This window comes from Diabrotica virgifera, chromosome 5, assembly GCF_917563875.1.
Source record: "Diabrotica virgifera virgifera chromosome 5, PGI_DIABVI_V3a".
In the NCBI taxonomy this organism is placed as follows: Eukaryota; Metazoa; Arthropoda; class Insecta; order Coleoptera; family Chrysomelidae; genus Diabrotica; species Diabrotica virgifera.
This window is the reverse complement of record NC_065447.1, coordinates 138,892,333-138,919,839: the sequence shown is the minus strand read 5'-3', so window position 1 is coordinate 138,919,839 and position 27,507 is coordinate 138,892,333. Positions and strand designations below refer to the sequence as shown.

At 32.6% G+C, this 27,507-nt stretch overlaps 1 protein-coding gene across 1 annotated transcript; it reads left to right on the top strand.

The window, feature by feature from the left end:
• Positions 1-246: 246 nt before the first annotated feature.
• On the top strand, positions 247-27,277 carry LOC126884453 (uncharacterized). The gene is made up of 3 exons (XM_050650382.1): positions 247-272; positions 730-822; positions 26,927-27,277. The coding sequence occupies exons 1-3, from the start codon at positions 262-264 to the stop codon at positions 27,159-27,161; spliced, it is 339 nt and encodes a 112-aa protein (XP_050506339.1). The 5' UTR covers positions 247-261; the 3' UTR covers positions 27,162-27,277.
• Positions 27,278-27,507: the final 230 nt, after the last annotated feature.

The following is a 27,507-nucleotide window of genomic DNA, read 5'->3' as shown; positions in this document are numbered from 1 at the left end:
ATTATTATTTTTTCAAACATAGTTTTCTTTTTATTCAGTGGCATTAGAAAGATAATATTAACAGGGAGTGGGATGTTCTGGTCGATAATTCTTTTAATTAGGTTGTTGGCCTTGTTGGTTAGGTGTTTATGCTCCTTGCATTAAAAAAATGTATGGTTCAAGTCACTTTTAATCTCACATTCTTGGCAAACATTCCAATCTAATATATTTGTTTTAAATAAATGTGCAGGATAACATGCATGTCAAAATCGAATTCTACTGATGGTGGATAGGTATGTATTTGCGAGGGAGGGTGAAGTACCAAGGTTTTCCGGAATAATTGGTTGTATCAAACTGTATTGTGTTGTTGATATGCAACAGTATCTACTTTTCTCAGTGTGTTTTCCTGTTCTTCATTTGTTTATTTCTTAAACATGCAAAAATTTATGAAGTTATATTTTAGAAGAAATTTAATACATTAATCAAGTAAGAACTAAACTTACACCCACACGATAAGAAAAAAATTATGTAATAACCATTTCATATTTATAATCATAAATAAATTTAAAATTTTATTCAACTCATAAATATGTAGTATATAATGGCCAGTTTTTTATTATATAAGGGGACACGGTAATTTAAATCCTTGGGCGTTAAATATTTATTAAATGAAGATACTTTTAATTTTTCGCCATATATCATTGGTATAATGAAATCCGCAAGGGTTATTATAGCTTGTGTTTTTTTTAGTCAAGTATTTGCTAGGACGTCTGAAAGACTAACAAATAAAAGTGTTAGCCCTGGTGCAATAGACAGTAAAAATACTAGTAATTCGAATGATGTGTAAGTAAATCTATTTTTTATTTAGATTTTAGTATTTTGTCAATATTTTGGATAAGCATAGTGTATTTAGGATAAAATAATGTAATAAAAAATTAATGTGTGTTTACCTTTAACGCACGTTAGAAAGTTATACTTCTATTATATGATTTCAACGAAATGAATATATTTTAATGTTGTTCTGAAGCTATTTTATAGTGGCATTTTTGCAATTACATAACTAGTTTTGATGGGAAAAAAGCCACAATTTTACTAAAAAAATTATTGTAATTAAGTTCCGATGCCCAAATCGGGAGTCGTTTTCGAAATACAAAATATATTAATGAATTAAACAAAATTGTTGTTGCTTAGTAAAAAAAAATTCTTCTGATAATTTATTTAATCTGACTCATTTATATCCGTAATTCAGACATATATTATACATTTTAAAGTTGAAGAGTTTAAAATGGTATTGCCAATATTTATGAGTTGCGTTCCTGGGATGACTTTACTGAAAGATAGTTCATTCGATTACATGAAATCAACCCCAACTCAAGAATATCCGTCACAAAAAAAATCATAACATGTGATCTGCAACGGTGACAGTAAAATTCTCGCGTTAGAGATTCCATAGTAAATCACGAGGGAAAAACCAGGAAAAAACCTCGTGATACTATCCCGACATCGTAAGTATTAGGTCTTACTTTAATTGACTCTCAAAACTAATACCAAATTCTGACCTTAATATTTACATAATGTTATTTTAAATTATAAATAATATTAGTAATACATAGATATATAAATAATACTAAAATATAGAATATGTACTAACTCGATATGTTATTGACTTACTAATCGTGGTATTTTGTTTCTATTGACTTCCTCTTTTAGTATGGTAAATAAATAGATAGATTAATAAGTCAATAACATATCGAGTTAGTACATATTTTATATTTTAGTATTATTTATATATTTATGTATTATTTATATTATTTATAATTTAAAATAACATATGTACATATTAAGGTTAGAAGTTGGTATTATATTTGAGAGTAAACTAAAGTAAGACCTAATACTTACGATATCGGGATAGTATCACGAGGTTTTTTCCTGGCTTTTCCCTCGTGATTTAGTATGGAATATCTAACGCGAGAATTTTACTGTCACCATTGCGTGTGGTTGTCTTTTTAAAGACAGATCACATGTTATGATTTTTTTTGTGACGGATATTCTTGAGTTGGGGTTGATTTCATGTAATCGAATGAACAATCTTTCAGTATAGTCGTCCCAGTAACGCAACTCATAAATATTGGCAATATCATTTTAAAGTCTTCAACTTACATATACGACTGAATATTAAAAAAACGAGCCTGTACCGCCATTAAGAAAACAAAAAAATACACTTTCTTCAAATAAACTTTTTTATCCGATGCCTAGATTGTGTGTCATTTTGGAACTACTAAAATTTTTTATTTCATTAGTAGTTCCAAAATGACACAAAATCTAGGCATCGGATAAAAAGTTTATTTGAAGAAAGTGTATTTTTTGTTCTTCTTAATGGCGGTACAGGCTCGTTTTTTTAATATTGTATTTAATTACAGAGTAATTTTCACATATTAATATATTTTTCAAATTGGGCTCTGTACCGCCATTATTTATTATATTACGAATACGTGTGCCAAATATCTCGAAAAAATATTCAAAATTACAGCCGCAATCGTGGAACGCGTTTTCGCTACCTGTTGATCGCTACTGTTTCACCTTAAGGCGTACAATTAATAAAAATTTATTTATTGTTTATATATTATTTGTGGAAAATTCAAGTATTTTAAGTCATTAAAGTTCAAATTAAAGTATTATTTTAAAGAGTTTGTTCCGATAACCGTAAATAGGTACGAGTTTAGCTATCAAGTAAAGTGCCCATGGTGGCATAAAATGTAGTAAATGCTAATGCTTTAAGTACGTACTATATTTTTGAAAATTTCACTACACTTAAAAAGCATATTTGCTTTTCTCCGTAGTATTTGCTACTATTTACCAGCCTACATAGAAGAATGTAGGTACTACGCTTTTGAAGTATGTGCTTGTTTAGTAGTATTTTGCTTCAGTTTAAGTGAAGTTGGTGGGTGGACGTCTTCGGCGTAGGTATTTTTTTGTTACAATATGGCAGCATTTATGAATGTGTGTCATAGAAAAATTTACAAACTAAGAAGAAGATTCTTAATTTTTGGGGTCATTCTTTTATCAAATAAAATTTAATAATTGTGAAGATTAACAAATAACAATTGTTCATTTTTATCCTCGCGTAACTCTTTTGTCGCTTCGGATCTGAGTCACTCATTTTTACTCATGTACAATTCTAATAATTCGGTACGTAAAAATGTGAATTCACAAATCACAATCACAAAATGGAAAACTAATTCCATCACGATTGGTGTAATGCAGACACGGCTGGCGCTACGCTTTGTAGTGATCGTAGTAATAAATCATTTGATATGTCCACAAACATATCTACAATCGCCAAAAGCTTCCAACAATCCAACATATAGTTTACTCCTTTAAACGAGAATAAAATTTAATGCGAAAACTATTGGTTTACCGATAGATTTTATAGATCATATTTTCACTAAAAATTTAAAATTAATTTGAAAAATACAAAAGTAATTAATTTGATTTATGTAAAAAAGTACTTACTTCACCAACCAATATTGCCAGTTAACTAAAGAAGAAGAAGAAGAATCAAATTGTACAATGTACTAACTCCAAATTGTAAGTGAATAAGGGATTTTTCCCTTATTCCGCGACGATGAGCTGGCCAAATATCCAAGTAGGTGGAGGCCAATAAACTAAAGAAGAAGAAGAAGTACTTACTTCAATTGAGCTAACCGTCTATTTCTTCGCTTTTCAGTAACACATTTCTTTTAACAACGTCCCATATTTTAATTTGCGCAAATAAAGGAATAAATAAAGTCTTTATAAATTAATTGAGTAATACTACATTTATACAACGCAGTTCTTCACATGTTCAAACCTTATCTAAGCTTTCCATGGTAACAGGACATTATTAAAATAACTTTACAACTTTTATTCCTTTTCGACTATTTGTATAGTATATAAATAATGGTAACCACTGAATACATAATTAGTGAAAAAATAATCCTATCATTTATACAAGTAAAGGTTATCCAAGAACATTCAAAAACTGAACGAAACCGAAATAGCCATCTCCACCTTTCTAATGACAATGTCACTGTCAACCTGTCAACCTAATGTTTACATCTGCAGTTTCCATACCAGTGAGAATTTTACTACACGTAATTTGCCGTGTAAAGACAGAAAAAGTAGGGATAGCCGTAAAATATTTGCGAATATTTACATAACCATAACCTTAAAGGATTTTAAAAATTTAATTTAAACTGTATTGTTGCATTCTTAACAAGTTTGTAGAAAAAATATTGGATAATATACGTGTTAAAAGAACATTTTTAAGGCAAGATTCGCTTCGCTCATTCTGCAATCCTTCACATACGTGCCTTAAAACTGTACTTTTAACACTTATGTATATCATAAATAACTATTATTATTATTATCTATATTTCTATATTATGGAAGATTTTTTCAGGGGAAAATAGAGCCTTAATTGAGGCGCTTAGTGCAAGAGTGGTTTTAACTGATTTTAGCATTACTTTACATAATCAAAGAAAATGATCAGAAGCTAACAGTGTCCGATTGTTTTAGTAGTTTTATGTTGACCAAGTATCATTATTGGTCAACATACAATTACTAAAACAATCGGATATTGATAGCTTTTGATCATTTTTTTGATTATGTAAAATAATGTTAAAATCAGTTAGGCCACTCTTGCACTAAGCGCCTCAATTATACTATTCTTTTGCACTCCTTTTTTTCAGTTGATTTTCTTTCCAAGTTCGCTATGTCTTTTATATCTTCTTTAACTCGCGTTACTCCATCTTGATTTCGATCTTCCTCTTCGCCTTTAACCCGGCAGTAGTCGCTATATGAGATTTTCTCTCACGGTTTCAGAAAATTGCGCACAACTATTTTTCTTGGAAATTATACGCGCTTAGGTTCCTTCTAGTCTCCTATCTATCCTTTCTCGACAATCTAATAGACTTGTCCGCTCAGATAGTGACTCAGTTGACGTAGTATCACCAGATTGCTGAGTCAATGCGCTTCACGAGCATTCTCTCATCTAGCGACCACCGGAGCCACCAACTGTGTATAAAAATTAATTTTAATGTAGATTCACTGATGATGGACCGATAGGTCTGAAAACGTTCTGAATTGGACACATTTTAATCAATCCATTGGGATTTTTAAAATTTTAATAAATATACCAATTACATAGAAGTGGTTTTACTTCATGTTAGAGTTTTTTAACTATATGGTATACAGCCAACCTAGGGAACCTCCCTTTTAGGTTAATTTTATTTTCTAACTTAAACTAGTGCTTTAAAAATTTTATGGCACTGCAATTCGTATTGACCGTATAAGCAATTTTGATGTAATGTCAAAAAAATATAAAAATGGAATGTCAGTCAAGTTCAAGTAAAAGTTTTTGTAGATATTGTCCTGTAATTACGTTTTGTAGAAAAAATATTGTATGATATGCGTGTTAAAAAGTACATTTTTAAGCACTCAGGTGAATTGCAGAACTCTCTATCGCTCATTCTGCAAACTTTCACATGCGTGCCTTAAACGTGTACTTTTTACACTTATATCATAAATAACTATTAAAATCTGTTTTAAAAATTTTATTTTGTAAAAGAAGGCAAAATTTGAATATGTGAGAGAAAATCTCACGTGCGACCACTCGCGTAATAATCTACCTAGCGACCAATGCCGGATTAAAGAAAAAAAAATAAATACATTTATAGAATTTTTTCATCTTTCTGTGCTAAACTTATTGAGTGAATATGTAGATAATATGTATATGCAGTGCCGGATCTAGGAACCGCGAAACCCCGCGGCGCGTGTGGGGCCCCGGCCTGGTGGGGGCCCCTTCTGGGCCCCCTCACCCATGATTTTTCTATGATTCTGAAAAATCGATTTTATTTCTCATGTATTGAATATTTTATACTAATAGTAGACTCCCGATAGTCCCAGTACTCCGAAACTCACAGTACTTCAGAAAATCACATTCATGCTTGTAAAGCTTTCCATCGATGGAAATGTAGCAAACAAATAAATAAGTTGGTAGATTCAGAACAACAATCTCAAGATCTGTTTTGGGCACAGGTCTTAGAAAGACTTTTTGATATTACCCTTACGTTGGCTAAAAATTCACTAGCTTTTAGAGGTTCTCAAGAGCATAACGGTAACTATGAGGGAAACTTTTTATCTTTAGTACAACTGTTGGCCAAGTATGACACTGTTATGGCACAGGTTGTAAGCATGCCGAAGGGTCACACTAGATACTTAAGTCATGACATACAAAATCAAATCATTAACTGTATGTCTTCAAAATTGAAAGGAAAGCTCCTTGAAAACATCAACAAAGCAAGGTTTTTTTCACTTATTGTTGATACAACACAAGATCTTGGCAAGAAAGACCAGTTGAGCTTTGTGATTCGTTATACGAATTTCTTTGAAGAGTTGAGGCAAGACGAAGATGGTAATTTTGAAGAATATAAGAAATTAAGTATTGAGGAATCATTTCTTGGTTTCTTCCATGTAAAAGACGCAACTGCACTTGGACTTTCCACCCAAGTTGTTGACTGTTTACAAAACCTGGGCTTGGATATACACAAGTGCAGAGGACAAGGCTACGATGGTGCGTCGGTTATGAAAGCACCATACACAGGTGTGCAAAAAAGACTTCAAGAAATTGAAAAACTTGCTGTTTATGTACACTGCAATGCGCACAATTTAAATCTTGCCATCAATGATGCTGTTAAGGAAGTGAGAGCAGTGGACAGTTATTTCACAACTCTGCAATCTCTTTATGTTTTCTTCGGCCTCAGCATTAAGAGGTGGGACATTTTGTCGTCATTAACGGGTGAATCTGAAGTGACATTGAAGAAGTTGAATCCAACTAGGTGGGCATCAAGACATGATTCGATTTTAGCAGCTAAGGTAAGGTATTTGGACATTATGAAAGCTCTTACGAAGATTATACTTGAGAGTAACAAGCAAGAAGAAGTTTCTGAAGTTAAAGCACTTGCAAAATCTCTTGATAACTTTCAGTTTGTAATGCTGACAGTAGTGTTGTCCAAGATTTTTACACAGCTAAACATCACGTCTAAGTTTCTTCAAGGCAAGGAAACAGACTTAGAAAAAGCTGCCAGAGTACTTGAAAGAAGTCAAACTGAGCTCAAGAAAATGAGGGAAGATTACGAGGCCTACAAAGATGAAGCCACATTTATAGCACGTAAATGGAACGTACAACCAATGTTTTCTCAAAGCAGGCAGCGCAAAGTAAAACGACACTTTGATGAACTAGCAGAAGATTTCAGGTTTTCAAGTGGTGAAGGGGCCTTCAGAGTGCAAGTGTTTTACGCTGTTTTGGACATAGTCAATCGTCAAATTGAGGACCGCTTTTCTTCTGTTCGAGATGTTGTCCAGCTGTTTTCTGTTTTATTTCCAACTGTTCTGGTCAAGCTAACTGAAAAAGAAATCTTTGAAAAAGCTGGAGAATTGCAAAAAGTGTACGAAAAAGACATAGGGCCATCGCTACCTCTTGAACTTATATCCCTTCAAAGTGGATTTAAATGTGAGCTATCAAAACTGAAAACGGTTTATGACTTAGCTTCACTTTTAATGATTGAGTTTGACACATTAGCTACAAGTTTTCCAGAAGTACAGACTGCTTTAATGTTATTTTTGACTTTGCCGGTAACAATGGCATCTGCAGAAAGGTCGTTCTCAGTGCTAAAAAGAATTAAATGTTATCTCCGAACATCAATGGGACAAGACAGACTTAGCGATCTTGGAATGTTGGCGATAAACCAAAGAGAAGCCTCACAACTAGACAAGCGTACGTTAATGCAATGCTTTGCAGAAATGAAATTTAGAAGGAAAGTTTTTGCAGTGTAGTATTTTTAATTTTATCATAACCAATTATTCTAGATATTGGCTTATTTAACTTAAAATAATTTCCAAACAAACTACTAAATCAAGCAGTTTCATGTATCATCAAAATTTAAATTTGCCCCCCTCTCCTTCATACCAGGGGCCCCTGTGGTAAGTCCGTATAGGGGGCCCCAAAGGACTTCTTGCAGGGGGCCCCAGAATTTGTAGATCCGGCCCTGTGTATATGTGTTTATCGACATGCGTTTTTCGTCATATTAAGGCACGTATCCATTACGTTGATGCTCCGTGCTCCGTGCTCAGTGTAACTGATCCAATGGATACGGCATGCGGTCGTCTACATATTAAACCGTCACCGCTTGGATCGCAGAGGGTGAGCGCCGAGCGGGGGCACCAATGTATCCACTATGTGGAGCAGCTACACGGAGCACGAAGCACCAACCTAATGGATACGTACCTTTAGAAGTTAAACTTACTAAAGCTTTTCAGAAAGTGGAGTAAAATCGATTTAAAGGAACAAATTGTCTTTTAAATTCACCTGACTTCAATGTTGGAATTTTTGTAATGCAACTTTAAATAGTATCTAAGTAAAATAGTGTATTGTACAACAAGTGAGATATAAAAAAGGCATATTTCTCACGAGCGCAGAAGTTTGTTGGCACGAGCCGAGGCACGAGGCGAGGGCCGCAAATCAAGCGAGGGAGAAGTATGTCATTTTCTCATGTGTTGTACACTGTACTGTTTCAATTGATGCGGTTTTGTCAAGAGCTTAAACTTCAAAATTAAATAATTTAGGTGCTTTTATGTATATTATATGCATATATTGAAATAAAATACATATACATGTAGGTATTTAATATTATTAAAACTATACACGTTATATATTTAAAATTCTAATTAAGTAACAGTTATTTTTGAACAGTTTTGAAAGGTAATTCCTGGTAAGTTTGCTTCAACACATTTTTTTTGACAATATTACTTGTGTTTGAATTGTGCATGTTGCCATGGAAACGGCGATCATATATGTAAAACCGTAGGACAACCCGTGCGAAAAATATTTCTCACTGCAATGGCCGACATTTCTCACTGCATGAGAAATTTTTAGAAAAACAGATAAACAAAAAATAGAAAAACAGATATTTTTGGTAGGGGAGCAAAGTATGCTAAATGTGCAGTCACTCGAGCGCTTTGAGGACCTATTGGGTTGTAAAGAGTAGGTCCTAAAACCAAAAAAATAAGTAAAATTTTCCATTTTAGTGGGCGCTTGCCATTTTTTAATTTAATTTTCCATTTCCAACAATCGTTTTTTCCGATTATAACGCCATCTATCAATAATTCGAAAAAATGTTTTGAATAAAAGTTACTTATTTTTACGTAAGGAATCCAAATCTGCAATAAAAAATGAGGGCTCCTATTTAAGATTTTAAAGTAACCCCCCACCTCACCTCCGTGGGGGGTCGAGTTTGATGCCATTCGATAGATTTTTCAAAAATATTGAATAAGTATATTTTACAGTTTTTCGATCTGATGTTCATTTCGCGAAATATCGCGGGATTCGTATTTGAAATATTAAATTTACCCCCCACCCCTCTCCGTGGGAAGTCGTGTTTGATATCATTCGATAGACTCTTAAAATATATTGAGCACATATCTTTTAGTTTTTCGATCTGTCATTCATTTCGCGAAATATTCGCTTTTTTCTTGTGAAACTTTGGGACTCACCCATTTCCTTACGCCCGGCTCAAATCGTCAGATTTTTGAAATATACACTCTTTTGCATGTACTTAACTTACCTTATCTTAATCTGACAATTTCAAGTTTTTTTAAGGATAGATTTTTTTTCGGGCCCCCCTTAACGAACTCCCCTGTTTTAAGAGCCAATATATGGTAGAGGTACATCTGCAGGGCACCAGGTTTCTCCCCATATGATAATCTGACGCGCTCGAGTAACTGCAAAAATCCCCGCTTGGGCTCCCCTACCATATGATTTATTAAATATTTGATTGATTTTTGTACTTGATGAGTTTTTCTATGAACACAATAATTGGATACTGTGAGCTTAATGAATTTGTATTCATAAAGTATCAATAAAAGACCTCTAACAAAAACGCATTATATTACAAAATGTTAACACTAAAACAGATTATCTCACCTCTAACGGAATTAAAACTGTTAATCTACACAATATGTTGAAAAAAAATTGTGAATGCACAATTTAACCCGTCTTTTTCACTCTAGCTATCAGATATTGATAGCTCTGGTACTTGATCTACCAAATCTTCATTCGTTATAAGCCTATTGTGCCAGATCCAGGTTTCCTCCAGAATAGCACCACTATGGCATAAACAGAGCAAGTCATTTTTTGCGACACTAACTGGGAACATTCCTGTATATACATACCTTGACATGCTCAAGGTTAGCAGTATCTTTTGGTCTTTCAGAGCAGTCAACAAAAATCTTGTATTCTGATTGTGCCCATATTATAGCGCCCAATCAATGTTAGAGAAAAATCACAAGAGACCTTTTTTGCTCAAAATGACCCAAATGATCTAAAAAAAATTTGTTCGAAGTAAAACAATTATTTTTGCGAATTTGTTTTAAAAAAAATTTTTAAACAATTTTTTGACCACTGCACCGCCTAGCACCTTGTGGATTTGTTATAGGGACCTCTTTTTAAGTAACTTTGAGCAAATGACAAAAATGTCTTACGTATCTTGAAGGGGGGGGGGGTTAAATTTGCTTTGATCACTTTCTGACTTACATAATATAATTTTTATAGTACGTTATTTAACGGTAAAATATTGCAAAACCTCTAAATTTTAAAGAACCGCTTGGATTGACATGCAATTTGGCATACACATAGCTAACAAGTCAAAGAAAAAAAGTGATATTGTGCCGATATGTGCTTTTACCCCGAGGGTGGTTTTCACCCCCTCTTAGGGGTGAAAAAGTATTCGTCCAAAGTGAGTCCGGAAATTGATAAACTGACTAATTTAAAGTAAATTTTGTTTTATAGAGGTTTTTCACTAAGTCAATACTTTTCGAGTTATTTGCCAGTGAATATGTTCGTTTTTTCAACAAAATAACCACGCTTTTAGACGGTTTTTTGCAAATAACTTAAATAGTAAGTATTTTGTCGAAAAACATTACTAGAAAAAATATAGCCCGTAAAAAATTTTAAAAAATGATGTATGTACCTATATATCACGTTTCTATACCTAGTAGAAGCAGAGTTATAGCTAATTAAAAATAGGTTCATATTAGCCAAATTCCAATTGGAATACTTTAACGTGAAATAACCAAAAATGAAGCATATTTCGGGGAAAACTCATTACAACTTATTTAAAGTGTTTAAAAAAAGCTTCATTTTTGTTTAAAAAAAATTTCTAGCATCAAAAGTAAACAAGTTACGCTCAAAATAAAGTTAGTCCGTTTTTTTGTAAAAAAATCGGGAAAATCACCCCCTAATTAGTATCTCAAATGAACTTAATCGTTACGACTTTCACAAATTTCTTGACTCGTGTATGTATTGTTTATATGATCTGTAAGTTGCATCGGTTCAAAGTCCTTATTTTTGAAAGGGCTGTAGTTAAAAGGGGTTGAACGAGTCACTGATCACGGATGTATGCAAATTTAGAAACAGCAAATCTTAATCAATTTTTGTCTAACAGAGAAACAAAAAAATATGTGGTATTCAGAAAAGCAATGCTAACTTTTTTTGTTTTTCGAGATTTTTGGTATCTCTAACAATTTTTAAGTTATTGTGAAAAAAAGCATATTTTTCAAAATTTAAATTTTTAAAAATTTAAAACCAAATTTTTTCCAAAATAAGCACTTTGAATCGATGAGACTTACAGATCATATAAACACAACATAAGTAAAATAATTTGTGGAGCGGTAACGATTAATTTCATTTAAGTTACTAATTGGGGGGTGGTCTTCCCGATTTTTTTTGCCAAAACAAAAGGGACCAACTTTACTTTGAGCGTAACTTGCTTAAATTTAATGCTGGACACTTTTTATAAAAACAGAAATAAAGCTTTTTTAAAACACTTTAAAAAAGTTATAACGGGTTTTCCCCAAAAATTTTGTTAATGCTTAATTTTTTGGATATTTCACTTCGAAGTATTTTATTTGAAATGTGGTGAATATGAATCTATTTTTCATTGGCTATAACTCTGGTTTTACGAGGTCCAGAGACCTAACGCTATGGTGGCTCCTAGCTTCTGAGCCACCTCAGATAATTAAGCCACTTCTGAGCCACCCCCTACCATAAGGGTTGATGAAGTAACAATACTCACTGTGAATACATTTATTTGTACGTTGGAGTTATAACGGTAAGGAGCTGGTGGTATAATATTTAATAGATGTGATGTTGCCCGCCGGGATCTCAAATACTAATTGACTAATCTTTTCTCCGTGAAAGTATAACTAAAAGTGGATTGCCGTGTTTATTGTTTTTATATAAACAAAAAGTGAGAGTGATACTAAAACTGCTGAATCGACTAGATTATAAATAACGTATACTAATTATTATTTCAAACTGACCTTGTATCCAAACCGCATGCATTGATGTGGTAATGTAGGTCAATCGTATTTATTATAAACAAACGTATTTGTTTTACCAAAGACATTTAATTATTAAAGAATTGGTCTTAATAAGATGATTACTGAGATGCAGTGTATCCCAATACAACGCGTACACCATTTTTTTTACTTTTTTACAGGCTATATTTTTGCTAAGAACGTTTTTTTCGACAAAATACTTACTTTTTGAGTTATTTGCGAAAAACCGTCTAAAAATGTAGTTATTTTGTTGAAAAATGAACATATTCACTCGCAAATAACTCGAAAAGTGTTGACTTGCCGAAAAAGCTATATATAACAAAAGTTACTTAAAATTAGTCAGTTTATCCATTTCCGGACTTATTTTGGACTTATATTTTTTCACCCCCTGTTGGGAAGAAAGTCATCCCCAGGGCAAAAGCACACATTGGCACAATATCACTTTTTTTCTTTGACATGTAAGCTATGCCTATGCCAAATTTCATGTCAATCCAAGCGGTTCTTTAAAATTTAGAGCAAAAACCGTGAAAGAATGGACTATTAATCGAGTTATAAACCTTGAATATGGCCATTTTCGCATTTTTCATATTTTAATACGCATATAACTTGACAAAAATCAATTTTAGAGAAAAATCACGGAAGAAATTTTTTGCTCAGAATGATCAAAATTATTTAAAAATATTTTGTTAGAAACAAAAAAAATTATTTTTGTGAATTTGTTTTTAAAAAATTGTTTAAACAATTTCTTGACCACGGGACCCTGTGGATTTGTTTGAAGGACCTCTTTTTGAGTAAGTTTGTGCAAAAAAATCGAATGGGAATAATTTTGCTAACGGGGGCGACGATATAATAGCCCGGACTATATTTGAAAAACATATATACAATAAAACTGGTCTGGGCACATTACCGGTAAATATGCCATTTTTGTGGAAAGTTATGTATTTACCAGCAATTTTTTTTGTGGAATCGAATTTTATGATTGTATAATATTAATAATATACATAGATATGCAAAGTCCGCAGATAGTGTGCTATTTTTTTTTATAAACAAATTGGCGCTCCGAAATTGTGTTTTGTTCATTACTGCTCTGTAACTCAGATGATTTTAACTTTACACCAAAAACACCCAAATAAAAATGCACCGTTATTTAAACCTGTTTTTCTTTTCCAATTTGTTTCGACGAAAATTTTCCTCAGAAAATCCCGGTTTTCCCAACAAAATATTTTATTTTCAACTAACAATTTTGCTAAGTAATTATGTATTAACAATTTTTTTTAAACAAAAAATTGTTTATAACTTTAAAACATTCCTGAGGACGCTTTATTCAAATTTAAATCCTGTAAAGTACGTTAGATAGATATAATGCATTTTTATACGAAAATCATATAATATATAATATATAATAGTTGTTCTGATGTATCATAATTATTATGGTTATTACTGCCACTGTAAATTGTTAATTATCAAATTAATTGTTGTTAAACTATTTCTTCAATTTCCACCGGCCTCTGGCATTATCTTCTTCTTAGGGTGCCTGTCAGTTCCGAACGTTGGCGATCATTCTGGTTATGATGACTTTGTTGGTTGCTAAGCGGAATAGTTGTGTACCATTCTGTACCATGCTCTCAGGTTAGCAAGCCACGATATTCTACGGCAAAAATTTTTTCTACGGCAAAAATTGAGTGAGCTGCCTACAAAAGTCTTCTTTACAAAACTTTCTACGATAAAAAATAAAAAAGTTACGGTTAAAAAATCAATATATTTTTTTGAAAAAAAAAGGAGAAATCCAGTTGGAAGCATAATAATGTCAGTTAGCGGTGTTTTTAGTCATTGACCTTATTTATTCTTCTTTGTTTGTGTATTATTAATAGATTCTAGAAGTTTTACTGGCTTAGAATGATTATTTTTTATAAAACTGGCAATAATTGAGTGAATCGTAAATGAGCATATATCGAAAAACATTGATTTTTTCGATATAAAACTAACACTTTCGATAGGGAATAAATCGAAAACTATTAATTTTATCAAAAAAAATGTATAGAACATGTTTTGCTTAGAATGAATGTTATTATCAACTTTTGCAGTCAAAATATAATATAAAATTTCCACCCCCGAGATGGGGTGGCAACCACCCCCATGGTAAAAGCGCCTTTCGGCATCATATAGATTTTGATCCTTGGACTATCCACTACTTATTCTCAAATTTTCAAGCAAATCGATTCATTCTGTAAAAATTGTGATGTTTTGTCCTATATTAAGCTTCATTACTTGGATTAATGGTGAGTAACTGAAATGCACGAAACTACTGACAAATGCATATGAAGAGGTTTATAATGCATATACACAAAAAGTAGTAAAGTTAGTTTTTGTGTTACACAAAATGACGAGTACCTACAAATGCCCAAACCTTTTGTCAGCAAAACAAATAGATATTCATATTGTTTATTTAGAAAGAAAAAATTATGCGGCAATAAGAGCGTAAAACTAGTTTTAAAAAACATTATAAACTTTAGAAAAAACAGTCAAGGCGAAAATATGCCTCGCAGAACTAATATTTCGTTTTTTTTTGACTTATTCTTCGCAGGATTGTTGTATTCTATTGCTGTTTTGGGTTTTTGGACTCATCCTCTTTGCTTTTGAATTCCTGATCATATCCGGAATCCGTAATCATAGCCAAAATGTACTTAGTATTCACAAGTAAGACATCTCTATTATCCTTCCACTTCTCCAGAAATATTCTTCTATTGCTCGGATATCCCTTGGATTATTGGTTGGCCTTTCCGTAACTTGTTATAACTATATCAGGATTGTTATTTCTGTTTTTGCGTAATGTACCAAAAAAAATGTTTGTTCTTCTAGAAGAGTATGAGCAATCTCAACACTTAAGTAATAATTGTCCATACAAATTGTTCGTAGATCATTCAACAAATCTGCACTTAGTGTTAGGACTGTTTTTGAAGGTACTGTAAAGTCACGACCAACCTTCTTTACCATAGTATATTTTAGTGTTATATAGGTAACCACCATCGAGATATACTTTGAACAATTTGATGCCAAATTTGGGACGCGTGTTTTGTATGTATTGTTTGAATTTCAAGTGCCCCTTGAATGGCACCAAAGTTCCATCTGTGCAAATGAATTCTCCAGGGGCAGCTTGAGAATAAAATTATTGGTTTTTTTAATAGCTCACTGATTTTGAAAAGGTTTAAAAATTTGGTCTGCGACTTCATTATTTGAAAAATGCCACATTTTAAGTAGAACATACTTATTCGGAACCTATTTCGTGACATAACCGAAGAAACAGCATTTGTATAGGGAACATTTCTTGACCAGTACGATTAAATCGTAGGTAAACGCATAACACCCACCCACAGAATGATTCCTATAAATGTTTTCATTCCTTCGGCGTTTGTATCGACCCAACGATCAATTATAGCTTTCATATTTTGTGCTTTTTCTTATTGCTGTAAAGCAGCGGTGCTCAAAGAGTCGATCGCGATCGACCAGTCGATCGCCAAAGTTTTTGAAGTCGATCGCGATTTACGAAAAAAATACAAATGGAAAAGGAATTATGTCTGCTATCAAAGAATTGTTGGCTAAAGAAGCATTGTTAACAATGCTGCCTCTAAAAGAAAAAACTCGCGGAGAATATATCTAGGTACTTTTTTTTTTTAATTTTGTAGAACAATACGAGCTACCGATTTACAAACTTGTGTGTATTACAACAGATGGTGCACCATCCATGACTGTCGTTAACAATGAATGTGTTAATGTGTTGAATTATGTCGAGCTAACGATAACTTTCGATCGGTTTTTTTATTTCATTGTATCATTCACCAGCAAGTTTTGTGTTCCAAAATTTTAAATATGGACGACGTCATGAAGATGACAACAAAAATTATGAATTCAATCAGAGCGCGAAGCTTGCAACGACTTACAACTTTTTAAAGTGCAATTGGAAGCTAGCGACTCTGCGGAACAAACTGATTTACTTCTGAATACAGATGTGAGGTGGTTGAGCCGCGAAAAATTTTTAGATAGGTTCCAGGAGTTACTTCCCGAAATAATTTATTTTCTAGAAGAACGAAGGAAAGACGCCTATTTACTTCAAAACGAAAAATGGCTCAGTGATCTGGCTTCGTATCAGATTTGGGAAAACATTTGAACCTCTTTAATTTGAAACTACACGATAAAAATAAAACAATTATCGATATGATAAGCTTAGTAGATTGTTTTTTAAACAAATTGAAATTATTGATTAATCAACTGAACAGAAAGGATTTAAACAACTCTCCATGGTTGAAAAAAAGGGTAACGGCTCATTTGAATTATGTTTATTTGGAGACGGAGCTGCAAGCAGTTCATAGCGAGTTTGAAAGATGCTTCGTTGATTTTAAAAAAACTTACAGATATTGTAACATTCATGTCTAATCCATCTTCTTGTGAAGATATGTAAAAATTTGCCACTGCAATATCCATTACTTTCAATATGGAGATTATTTCCATCCAAAATGAGGCACTGAAAATAATTTCGAATATACACCTTAAGTAGAACAAAAACAACAGACGCTGTCGAAAAAATCCCGTCGCTTAGTGGAATTGGGCAGGACACGTCGCCAGATTGCCAGACAACCGATGGACAAAACGAATTGTCGAGTGGAGGCCACGAGAAGAAGCACTACAAAGCAGAGGACGCCCACTAACCAGATGGGCCGATGATTTGAAGAATGTTATCGGTAACTGGATGCAAGCCGCACAAAATAGAGATAAATCGAAAGAGCTGAGGGAGACCTATGTCCAGCAGTGGACGCGTACGGGTTAACGCTAATACACCTTAAATCCAGAGCGACCGATACGAGATATTGGTCTTTCATATCGTCTGACAAATAACCGTCTTTAAGACAAGTAGCTCTGCAGCTCACAGCATTCTTTGGATCAACGTACTTGTGTGAGTCTGTATTTTCCCAAATGACGGTAGTGAAGTCAAAGTATCTTAATCGGCTAACTGACAAATATCTCTCATCATGCTTGCGTTTGGCCCTCTGTAATTACGTACCATCATAATATGAAAAACTTGTGGATGATATACAGTGCCATGCATCAACATCCAAATAAAATCAAGATAAAAACATGACTTTAATTACAACTTTCTGTAGTTGCAACTTTTTATCAAATAGAAATGTGCAATAAAGCTTTTTTTCTACGACCGTTTAATAACATGCTCATTATTCGTTATTTTTTCATAGATAATAGCACCCATTACTGTACCCGTGAGTAAAAATACAAGAATCTACAGGTCGAGCAAGTCTCGTAAATTTCACGATTGTGAGCCACGCTTCACGCAACCGTGTTTGCGTACTTGTGTTTCGAGTTGCGTGGTCGTGCGGAGTTATATTTACCAATTCGCGCAATCGTACTTGAGACGCTGTATCAGGTGAGGTGTTTGAAAATTTGTGTAACTTGATTCTGTGGTTAAACTTTTGTTTTATTTTTTTTTCGCAGAAAATTTTTAGATGAAGTAATTGTATGATGAAGATAACACAGAAAATACAAGAGGGCAGCATACTTTGCAAAACAACTGTTACAATTTGAAATCAACAAGTTGTTGTCTTGCAGGTAAAAAAAGTGACTTTTTAAAAAAATTATATCTTGGAAACTAAAAATTATTTTTATTTATAATTGAAACATGTAAAAGTATAGTACAGTAGAACCTCGATTATCCGTCAGGGCACCGGACCAAGGGTATGACGGATAATCGAAAAGACGGTTAACAGAACATTAAAAAAAAGTTAAAAATTGATAATACAACTCTCAAATTTTATTTGTTTGTTTTGTTTGATAATACAATAAGAGGACTCTGTGTTCGTGTTAATATTGTCTAATTTGGTTTAAAATATTCTGAAATCTTTGTTTGTTTTATTGATGTTCCACATTTTGCAAGGGATGAATTTCTTAATCATCGTAAGATCATGCAATCTACTTTATTGGATTCTTCTTGTCGAGAATACCACTCGATGAATGGTTTAATGTGCGATGCAGCTTCTTTAGGCAAATCTTTGTCAGTTGCAAAAGCATCATCGACATGGCCACCGTCAAATTCTAAGTTTGTGTCAGCTTCTGAAGCTGTTTCGTCAGTCTCTGTTGTGCCATTTCAACGATTCCATCATCTGTCAGCAATCGATAGCCGCTTGCGTCCTCATCACAAATTAACCATTACTTTAAGTCATCTTTAGGCAACGAAAACAAAACAGTTGATTCAGCCATAACTTCATTCGTTATTATTGTACATTAATTTGTACAATAATATTGTACAAATTTCTTCTTATGTACTCAATACAACTTATGTACGGACCCTGACGGTTAACAGAGGTGACGGTTAATGGAGAGACGGATAATCGAGGTTCCACTGTACTCTCAAAAAAATTTCAGCCAAAAATATTCATTTTTGTAGAGTTGACTGCAATTTTTCGACAACAGCCCTTTTTTGTGGTGAGCAGCATAACAAGTCCAGTCTCATCTGAAATCAAAGTTTCTTGTAGTTTATACCTCTGGCTAGTGAATGAACAAATGATTTTTTATTAGATGAGGTCATTTTTGTTTTATAAAAAAAAACTACTTTAAAAATGAGAAAAATTGGGGTCAAAAATGTGTTTAAACTTATGTAAAATCTTCAAATTTTATTTTTTTTAATTCCTTCGTTCATATTCTAGCCAGAGGTATAAACTACAAGAAACTTTTTGATTTCAGATGAGACTGGACTTAGTTATGCTGCCAACGCAAAAAAAACTTAAACTCTACAAAAATGAATATTTTTGGCTGAAACTTTTTTTGAGACTACCTTAAGTACTATACTTTTACATGTTCCAATTATAAATAAAAATAAATTTTAGTTTTCGAGATATATTTTTTTTAAAAAGTCACTTTTTTTACCCACAAGACCTATGTAACCCCTTAAAAAAATGTTTCAAAGAATATGTTTGATGGCCAAGATGCATACATATATTTAGAAGGAAAGTTCCTGATTTCTGTAGTATAATACATAATACCAAAGAGGAAGTAGCCCTAAGCGCCGGACTCCACTTGCGATTTGTAGTTGTGAAGATTGAACACATTCTTTCAAATAGAAGTCAATCCATGATTATTTAGTCACAAATGGATTGACTTGTATTTGAAACAATGTGTTCAATCTTCCTGATTACAAATCGCAAGTGGAGTGCGGCGGTAATAACACCAAAATATTCCATATAGGTCCATAGAAGGTACACAGACATTGAAAAATTCCTGGAATATCCCCGAAAACATGTTCCCTGAACATCCCAGGAAAATCCTGTGTCAGCATTTTAAACATTACCTGAATGTCTTATTGGAACATTCCATGAATGTCCACGAATGTTCTCTGGACATTCAAAATATATTTTGTAGACATTCCCTGGATATACCAGAAATACAGTGATGAGCGCTCTAATAACCGGCAAAATAGCACAAAAGATGTATTAAGTAGTGAGATAAAAAGACATGAAACTAGTCGAGCTGGGAAATTTAGCGATATTAACTTATACATTTAGATTGTATTGATTGTGTACCACCTTCAGACATATCAGACGAGTTTGGAAACTACCACTGTCACAGTGACAGTTTTAGTTGACATACTCCTCCGATATGTGTAAAGGTGGGATCAATATAACGTAAATTTAAAGGTTAATTTCGCTAAATTTCCCAGCTCGACTAGTTTCATTTCTTTTTATCTCACAACTAAATATGTTGCCCATATTTTGCCGGTTATTAGGGCACTCATCACTGTACATCCTTGCTGATGTGACAATACCTCCTATCTGTTTTTTCATGAGTTTTGTATGAGAGATGGAAAAACATGTTTTAAGGTCACCTCCTGTGTTCATATGTAAGTTTTGACTTGTTTTGTAGTTCATAGATAGTTTAATTTACTACAAAACAAATATCATATGAAAACAGGAGGTGACCCTAAGACAAGTTTTTAGTCTCTCTTACAAAACTCATGAAAAAAACAGATAGGATGTATTATTACATCACTGACGATATGTGGCCATACCAAATAATACATCCTTGATAAATATAAACATTTTTATTGAAAAAAATCTTTTCATACATTTTTTAATGCAATTTACTGATATTCCTAAATATTTCAAAAAAATGTGTCACATTTGCTTTGTAAACCTTTCTTTTGCCTTTCGTAGCCACATATTCCGTTTTCTTCCTGGTTTTTTGTAGACCACTTCTCTCAGCTGATTCTAAAAAAAAATAAAATAAATGGTAATTTTTCTATCCTTTACAATTAACAATCAGAAGAAATATTATTTACAGATAATGATATGCATAATAATAATAGGTTTGTTTTAGCATCAGTTTCAAACAGTTTGAAATCATCAGCGAATAGTGGACCAGCGCGAGTAGAGGGGATCGCACTGGTGACTGTATTATGTTCTTTTACCGACCAACTGATTGCTGATGGTTTTTGACTAGTTTGACTGTTTGCTAGAATAAACCTAATAATAATGAATATTTTGTATTTTGACAATGACATCTGATGTGGAAGTCAAAACATTAATACAATTATTTTTTCAAGTTAACTTTCACATGCACGTCTTAAAATTGTACTTTTAATACTTATATCATAAATAACTATTAAAACTATCTTAAGAGGTAACAGTATCGATCAACAGGTAGCGTAATGGTGTTCCAAGATTGCGGCTGTAATTTTGAATATTTTTTCGAGATATTTGGCACACATATTCTTAATATAATAAAGAATGGTGTAAAGAATTACTTTGTAATTAAATACAATATAAAAAAACGAGCTTGTACCGCCATTAAGAAGAACAAAAAAATACACTTTCTTCAAATACAACTTTTTTATCCGATTTTGTGTTATTTTGGAACTACTAAAATTTTTTATTTCATTAGTAGTTCCAAAATTACACAAAATCTAGGCATCGGATAAAAAAGTTTATTTGAAGAAAGTGTATTTTTTTGTTCTTCTTAATGGCGGTACAGGCTCTTTTTTAAATATTGTATAATTACAGAGTAATTTCCACATATTAATATATTTTTCAAATTGGGCTCTGTACCACCATTCTTTATTATTTTACAAATACGTGTGCCAAATACCTCGAAAAAATATTCAAAATTACAGTGGCAATCTTGGAACACGTTTTGGCTACCTGTTGATCGCTACTGTATTAACTTAAAACATTGTAATTTGCTAAACCAGTATATTTTACTCTACTACTACTCTACTAGCTACCTCATTTTCCACTGTTTCTAAAGACTTGTTTACATGGGTAGAGTTTTGAGGAGAGTAGAGTAGCAGTAGTACTCTACCAAAAATGGCTTGATACCATTCACATGAGGAGAGTACAAGTATAGTACTGATGCTAGTATAGTGAAACTGATTTTTGTATTTTTAAACACTCTTGATTATAAGTGCACCTTAAATTCTTAATTTTTTGCTTAAGCTCGTTTACTCCAAAGCCCCCTTTGCCATTCTTTCGACGATTTCATCCTCCGCAGCTTGCTGCAAACTTTTATTTCTGTAGTATACACTACCTAAATTCCATAAACACTGGTATTCGCCGTATTATAGCTCTACAAGTTTTAAAGTTTCATCTTCGGTGAACTTCATTTTCACTATTTACACAAAACACAATTCCAGCCAGAATGACAGCGCCCCCATGTACTCTCCTACCTACTCTATTCTGCCATAATTGAGCGTGTTCCATGGGTAGAGTGTGTAGCCGAGTAGACATTTTGGCAGTAGTGGTGGTCATAGAGTAGTTACTTTGCCATAGGTTGCTAGTCACTCTACTTTAACTCCAACTATACACTCTACCAGCTATTCTACTGTGCTGAGCATTTTTACAGGTAGAGTTACTCTACTCTATCAAGTACTTGCATCATTACTCTACCCGTGTAAACAAGTCTTAAATCTACTGAATGAAAATCTACTTAATCTTAATCTACTCTTAATGAAAAATGTCTAAAATCATTTACCCACCTAGTATTATTGTAGAATTTAAGACAGTCCTGTGCCTTATAAATAATTTCAATATGAATATTTTTTCCTTTAATTCTCCTTTGATAGCACTCCATTTTAGATTTTGGGGAACTTATTTCATTGTGTTTATAGCCCATATTTATTGAAGGAACCCAATCTGGAGATTGTTATTATCGATTAAGTCGGCTGGTTTTCCTATTTTCCTATAAGATTAAAATGTTAACATCTTCAAAAATCGTTACTGTTGTAATTGTAACTTACCAGATATAAAATGATTACAGCAGACAGGACAGGAAAATTTTCATTTCGCTAGTAAAACCTGTACATTGTATTGCATTTAACCATTGTTGTCTCTCAGATACCTTATTTAGTTCAGTTTAAAAGTGAACTTTATCTTGACTTTATCACAATTACTTTGCATTTCACACTTCAAAACACAACACCAATGAAGCATATTATCTTTCTAAATTAATACTTCCAGAGAAAATGTTAAATTAATCTTTGTACAACACAAAATTACAAAGAAATACAACTAAAATTATCTAAAACTCATGAAGAACAGATAGAATAAGATTTATCTTTTACACCCAGTAGCCATATTGAGAATAGTATATTATTATCAGTAGAAACGATTACATTTAAATTTGGTAAATATAACTCCGCACGACCACGCAACTCGAAACACAAGTACGCAAACACGGTTGCGTGAAGCGTGGCTCGCAATCGTGAAATTTACGAGACTTGCTCGACCTGTAGATTCTTGTAGTAAAAATTCATTACTCATGGGCTGAAGTTACTCACGGGTCATTACTCACGGGCTGAAGTTAGATTCAAGTGACGCATGCCACTTTTAATATTAATCGTATATAAACTGCAAATAAAATTACTTAAAGTTGTTTATTTAATACAATAATTATTGTAATTTATATCAATAATAATTAACTTCGAAAAATTTTTAAAGGAATTTTAACTGTAACAATGTCAGTATATTTTTTACGTTTATATCTAGTTTACTAAAAATTTTGAGGTTTATCATTTATTTTTGCGACAGTGTCATTAGCTCATCTTGTTTATGTTAATTGGAATTTATAACTAATATTGTGTTTATTTTTCAAGTTATATTGTGTTAAATATGTTATAACATATCATGTATAGTTATATTATTATATTATACACTTACCGGCAGAAAAAATCGCCACCCCAAAAAATGGGTCATTTTTAATGTCTTGTATTTCCTAAACGTGATGACCGATTTAAGTAATTCTTTTAATATCTTATAGCCTTATTCTTTAACAATATCTGTGTAATAATATTGTTGCTAGACAGGTACATTGTCATAGTATACAGGGTGTACGATATAATATTGTTGTGTAATATTGTTGTGTAATTGGAGTGTAATAATATTGTTGCTAGACAGGTACATTGTCATAGTATACAGGGTGTACGAATCAAACTGTGTTTTTTTCTCAAACTTTGGAACACCATGTGGAATGTTCTAGCTTTTATAAATTACTGAAATTAAAACCCTAAACTATAGCCTCAGGTTTTCATGTTGGATAATAAAAAAGTTAGACACTTTAACAACTACCCCTGTTTTTCGTCAATACAGGGTGTTTTTAAATAAGTACGGCAAACTTTAAGGGGTAATTCTGCATGATAAAATAATAAAAGTTTGCTTTATAAACGTATGCCCGTAAATGCTTCGTTTCCGAAATAGGGGGTGTTGAAATTGTTCTTACAAACTGACGACTTATTTATTGCTCTAAAACGGTTTGTGATATGCAAATGAAATTTGGTAGATTTTAAGAGATAGTTATTGCGCATTTTTTGGCATACAACTAAGAATTTTATATTCACCATTGGCGTACATACGGGTATAAACATTTTAGATATATCCCGTATGCACTTCAATGGTGAATTTAAAATTCTTAATTGTATGCCAAAAAATGCACAATAACTACCTCTTAAAATCTACCAAATTTCCTTTGCATATCACAAACCGTTTTAGAGCAATGAATAAATCGTCAGTTTGTAAGAACAATTTCAACACCCCCTATCTCGGAAACAAAGCATTTGTGGGCATACGTTTATAAAGCAAACTGTCATTATTTTATCATGCAGAATTACCCCTTAAAGTTTGCCGTACTTATTGAAAAACACCCTGTATTGACGAAAAACAGGGGTAGTTGTTAAAGCGTATAACTCTTTTATTATCCAACATAAGCGAATGAAACAAAAAGCAAGATCTTAAGAAAATCTGAGGCTATAGTTGGGTTTTAACTTCAGTATTTTATAAAAGCTAGAACATTCCACAGGGTGTTCCAAAATTTGAGAAGAAAACAGAGTTTGATTCGTACACCCTGTATACAATGACAGTGTACTTGTCTAGCAACAATATTATTACAGGGATATTGCTAAAGAATAAGGCTATAACATATAAAAAGAATTACTTAAATCGGACATCAGGTTTAGGAAATATAAGACATTAAAAATGACCCATTTTTTGGGGTGGCGGTTTTTTCTGCCGGTAAGTGTATATAGTTAAATGTAAATATACATTTTAACTATTGAAATACGTCCTCCGACAACAGCCATTTCCTATTTATTAGATTAATTGACAGTAGGTACAAATTTAAGCTTATAATTTTTCGGAAACGAATAGAACTTATATTGACTATTTCTATACTTAGTTGTATTTTTACAATAAATAATAATTTGGTAATAGTAATCAACCAATTATTCAGCCACGTACTAGGGGTAAATAGCATTTAGGTATTCTTGTAAATTATTATAATTTAAATCTCGAGTAGTTGATAATTAATTTTTTTACTAATTAAAATAAAAAAGGTCGTAGAAGAAGTATAATATTCTACTCGCATGTAATGGCTATTACTCACTCTGATGAATTACGACACTCGCCTACGGCTCGCACAGTGATTCCAAATGCTGAAAACGTGGTCATGAGGCGAAAAAAGGAGTCCCTATTTAGGGATTTTTATGTTTACAGTTGTTTTCTCATACTATCGTAGAGTCCAAATTCGCAGGTATGAGGATCAGACTGGATGTATTCTGGTTTACAACTCAGGTACAAGTGGGCCATGTCCGGGGTTATTTTGGCCGGCAGAGAAAGTGAAAAAGAACTCGTATATTGAAAACGCTGTAAAACGTTTTGTAGTTTATCAATTTTATCGCTGTAAAGTAGATTCTTCTTTTTTAAGTATGTAGTAATGTAAGATGTAACTTAAATCAACATTTATTAACAATAAATGCATTAAATTTGTTAATGCATAAATAGTGAATATATACTTGAAATAATTAAAAATTTGTAAAGATGCATTCCAAAAGTACAAAATTCTGCATAATTCTGCGACTAATGTTTATTAATCTTAAAATATATAGTAAGGAGATACAGAATCACTTTGGTTTACCTGCCTATAAAAAGTGGGAAATGACGCATATTACATGATTCTGGCGATTGTTGAGTATGTATGGGCAGTTGTATATAAGTAATAGATTCTGAATATTGTACTTCATAAAGAAAATGTATTGGTAATCAGCAGTTTCAAAAGTCCCTTATAGTACAACATTTTAAACAAAAATGCGCCAAAAATAAAATTTTCGAACTTCTTTCGTCCATATTGGATCCGCCATTTTGTTTAAAAAAAAAAGTAATGTTAGATTTGTAATCAGCTACCTTAACCTACCAAATTTGACAAACAATTTTCCTTTTTGATTGATATTTTCAATTTCTTTCCGCCATGTTGGATCCGCCATTTTGTTTTTCAGAAAAAATAATGCCAGATTCGTAGTCAGCGATGCCAAAAACCCTTAAGAACGAAAATAATTTCAAAACGTATAAACAATATACACTTTTAAAGGTTCATGACCACGTTTTCGGCATTTGGAACCACTGTGGCTCGTGTCATCGTGAGTAGTAGCCATCATTACATGCTCGTTGAATAATATACTATTATTTTCAAAATTGTTTTTTACTAGCAGTCGATTGCTGAATACTTGCAGTTTGTGTAGTAGATCCCACTCAGTATAAGTCTGAGCACCACTACTGTAAAACATACCAATGGATTTCATTTACAAAAAAATAAATAGCTCGTCCAAAATGAAAAGTTTATAGAAATAATACAGCGACTTGTCATAGTTGTCATACAAGGATATTAACAAGCAAATCTTCTGCACGTGAATGCGGTGTCACACACTCGAATAGTCTGAAATTATTGGTGGATACCGCTTATTATCCACCAGCGCAAAAAATTAATATTGTCAAGGAGACATATCTTTTTCGACAAAGGTTGCGTTATAGACGTTATAAAAAACAACATTTAGGAATAAAAAATTTTATACATTATGGCACTCTACGTGTTTTTAGTAGCCTTTTTTCTAATTGCCCAAATGTTACGACACCGGAATAAAGCAAACAAATTTTTTGTGTATGGTTTATTAATTTCATTTTTTGTTTTATTTTAGGTACCACTCTAGCAATGGACCTAATGCGTTTCCACAAGTAAACAATGGTCCTAATCAATCTAATATATTATCTTATCTTAATTCATTAAAAAAAATACAATCTTATCCAGTACCACGAGGAGAGATTATCGAAAATGAATATCTTTCAGATCCAGAAAAACCCAGGACATCCCCAATGCCACAGCCAATTCCCCCTGCTGCTATCTGTTCCTTATGCGGCGGAAACTTTGGATAACTTATTTAAGATTTGAACATACCTACACATTATTATTATATTTATAATTTGCATCAGAACCACGTGAATAATCTGTAAAACCATTCTGGAAATTATTAAACATATTTATAAAAAAATGTAGCTATTGTAAACTTAACCCTTTAATCGGCAAAAGAGAAATAGTGGGTTCAACTTTCTGAAAATTTTGGTTTCGGGGCAATTTTGCTATGTGAAACACGAATGGAAAGTTATTTTTTTTATATCGTTATTGACTCAGCCACAAAGTGAAAAAGACGAATGCTGGCCGTACGGCCGGTATATCGTTATACAGGGAAAAATTAACTAGTGTTTTTTGTTGCTTATAAAA

What these genes read in the sequence shown, in the direction of transcription:
- LOC126884453 (XM_050650382.1), top strand. An exon ending in ACTAGTAATTCGAATGATGT is followed by an intron (nt 823 to 26,926) that starts GTAAGTAAATCT and finishes GTTTTATTTTAG; the next exon opens with GTACCACTCTAGCAATGGAC.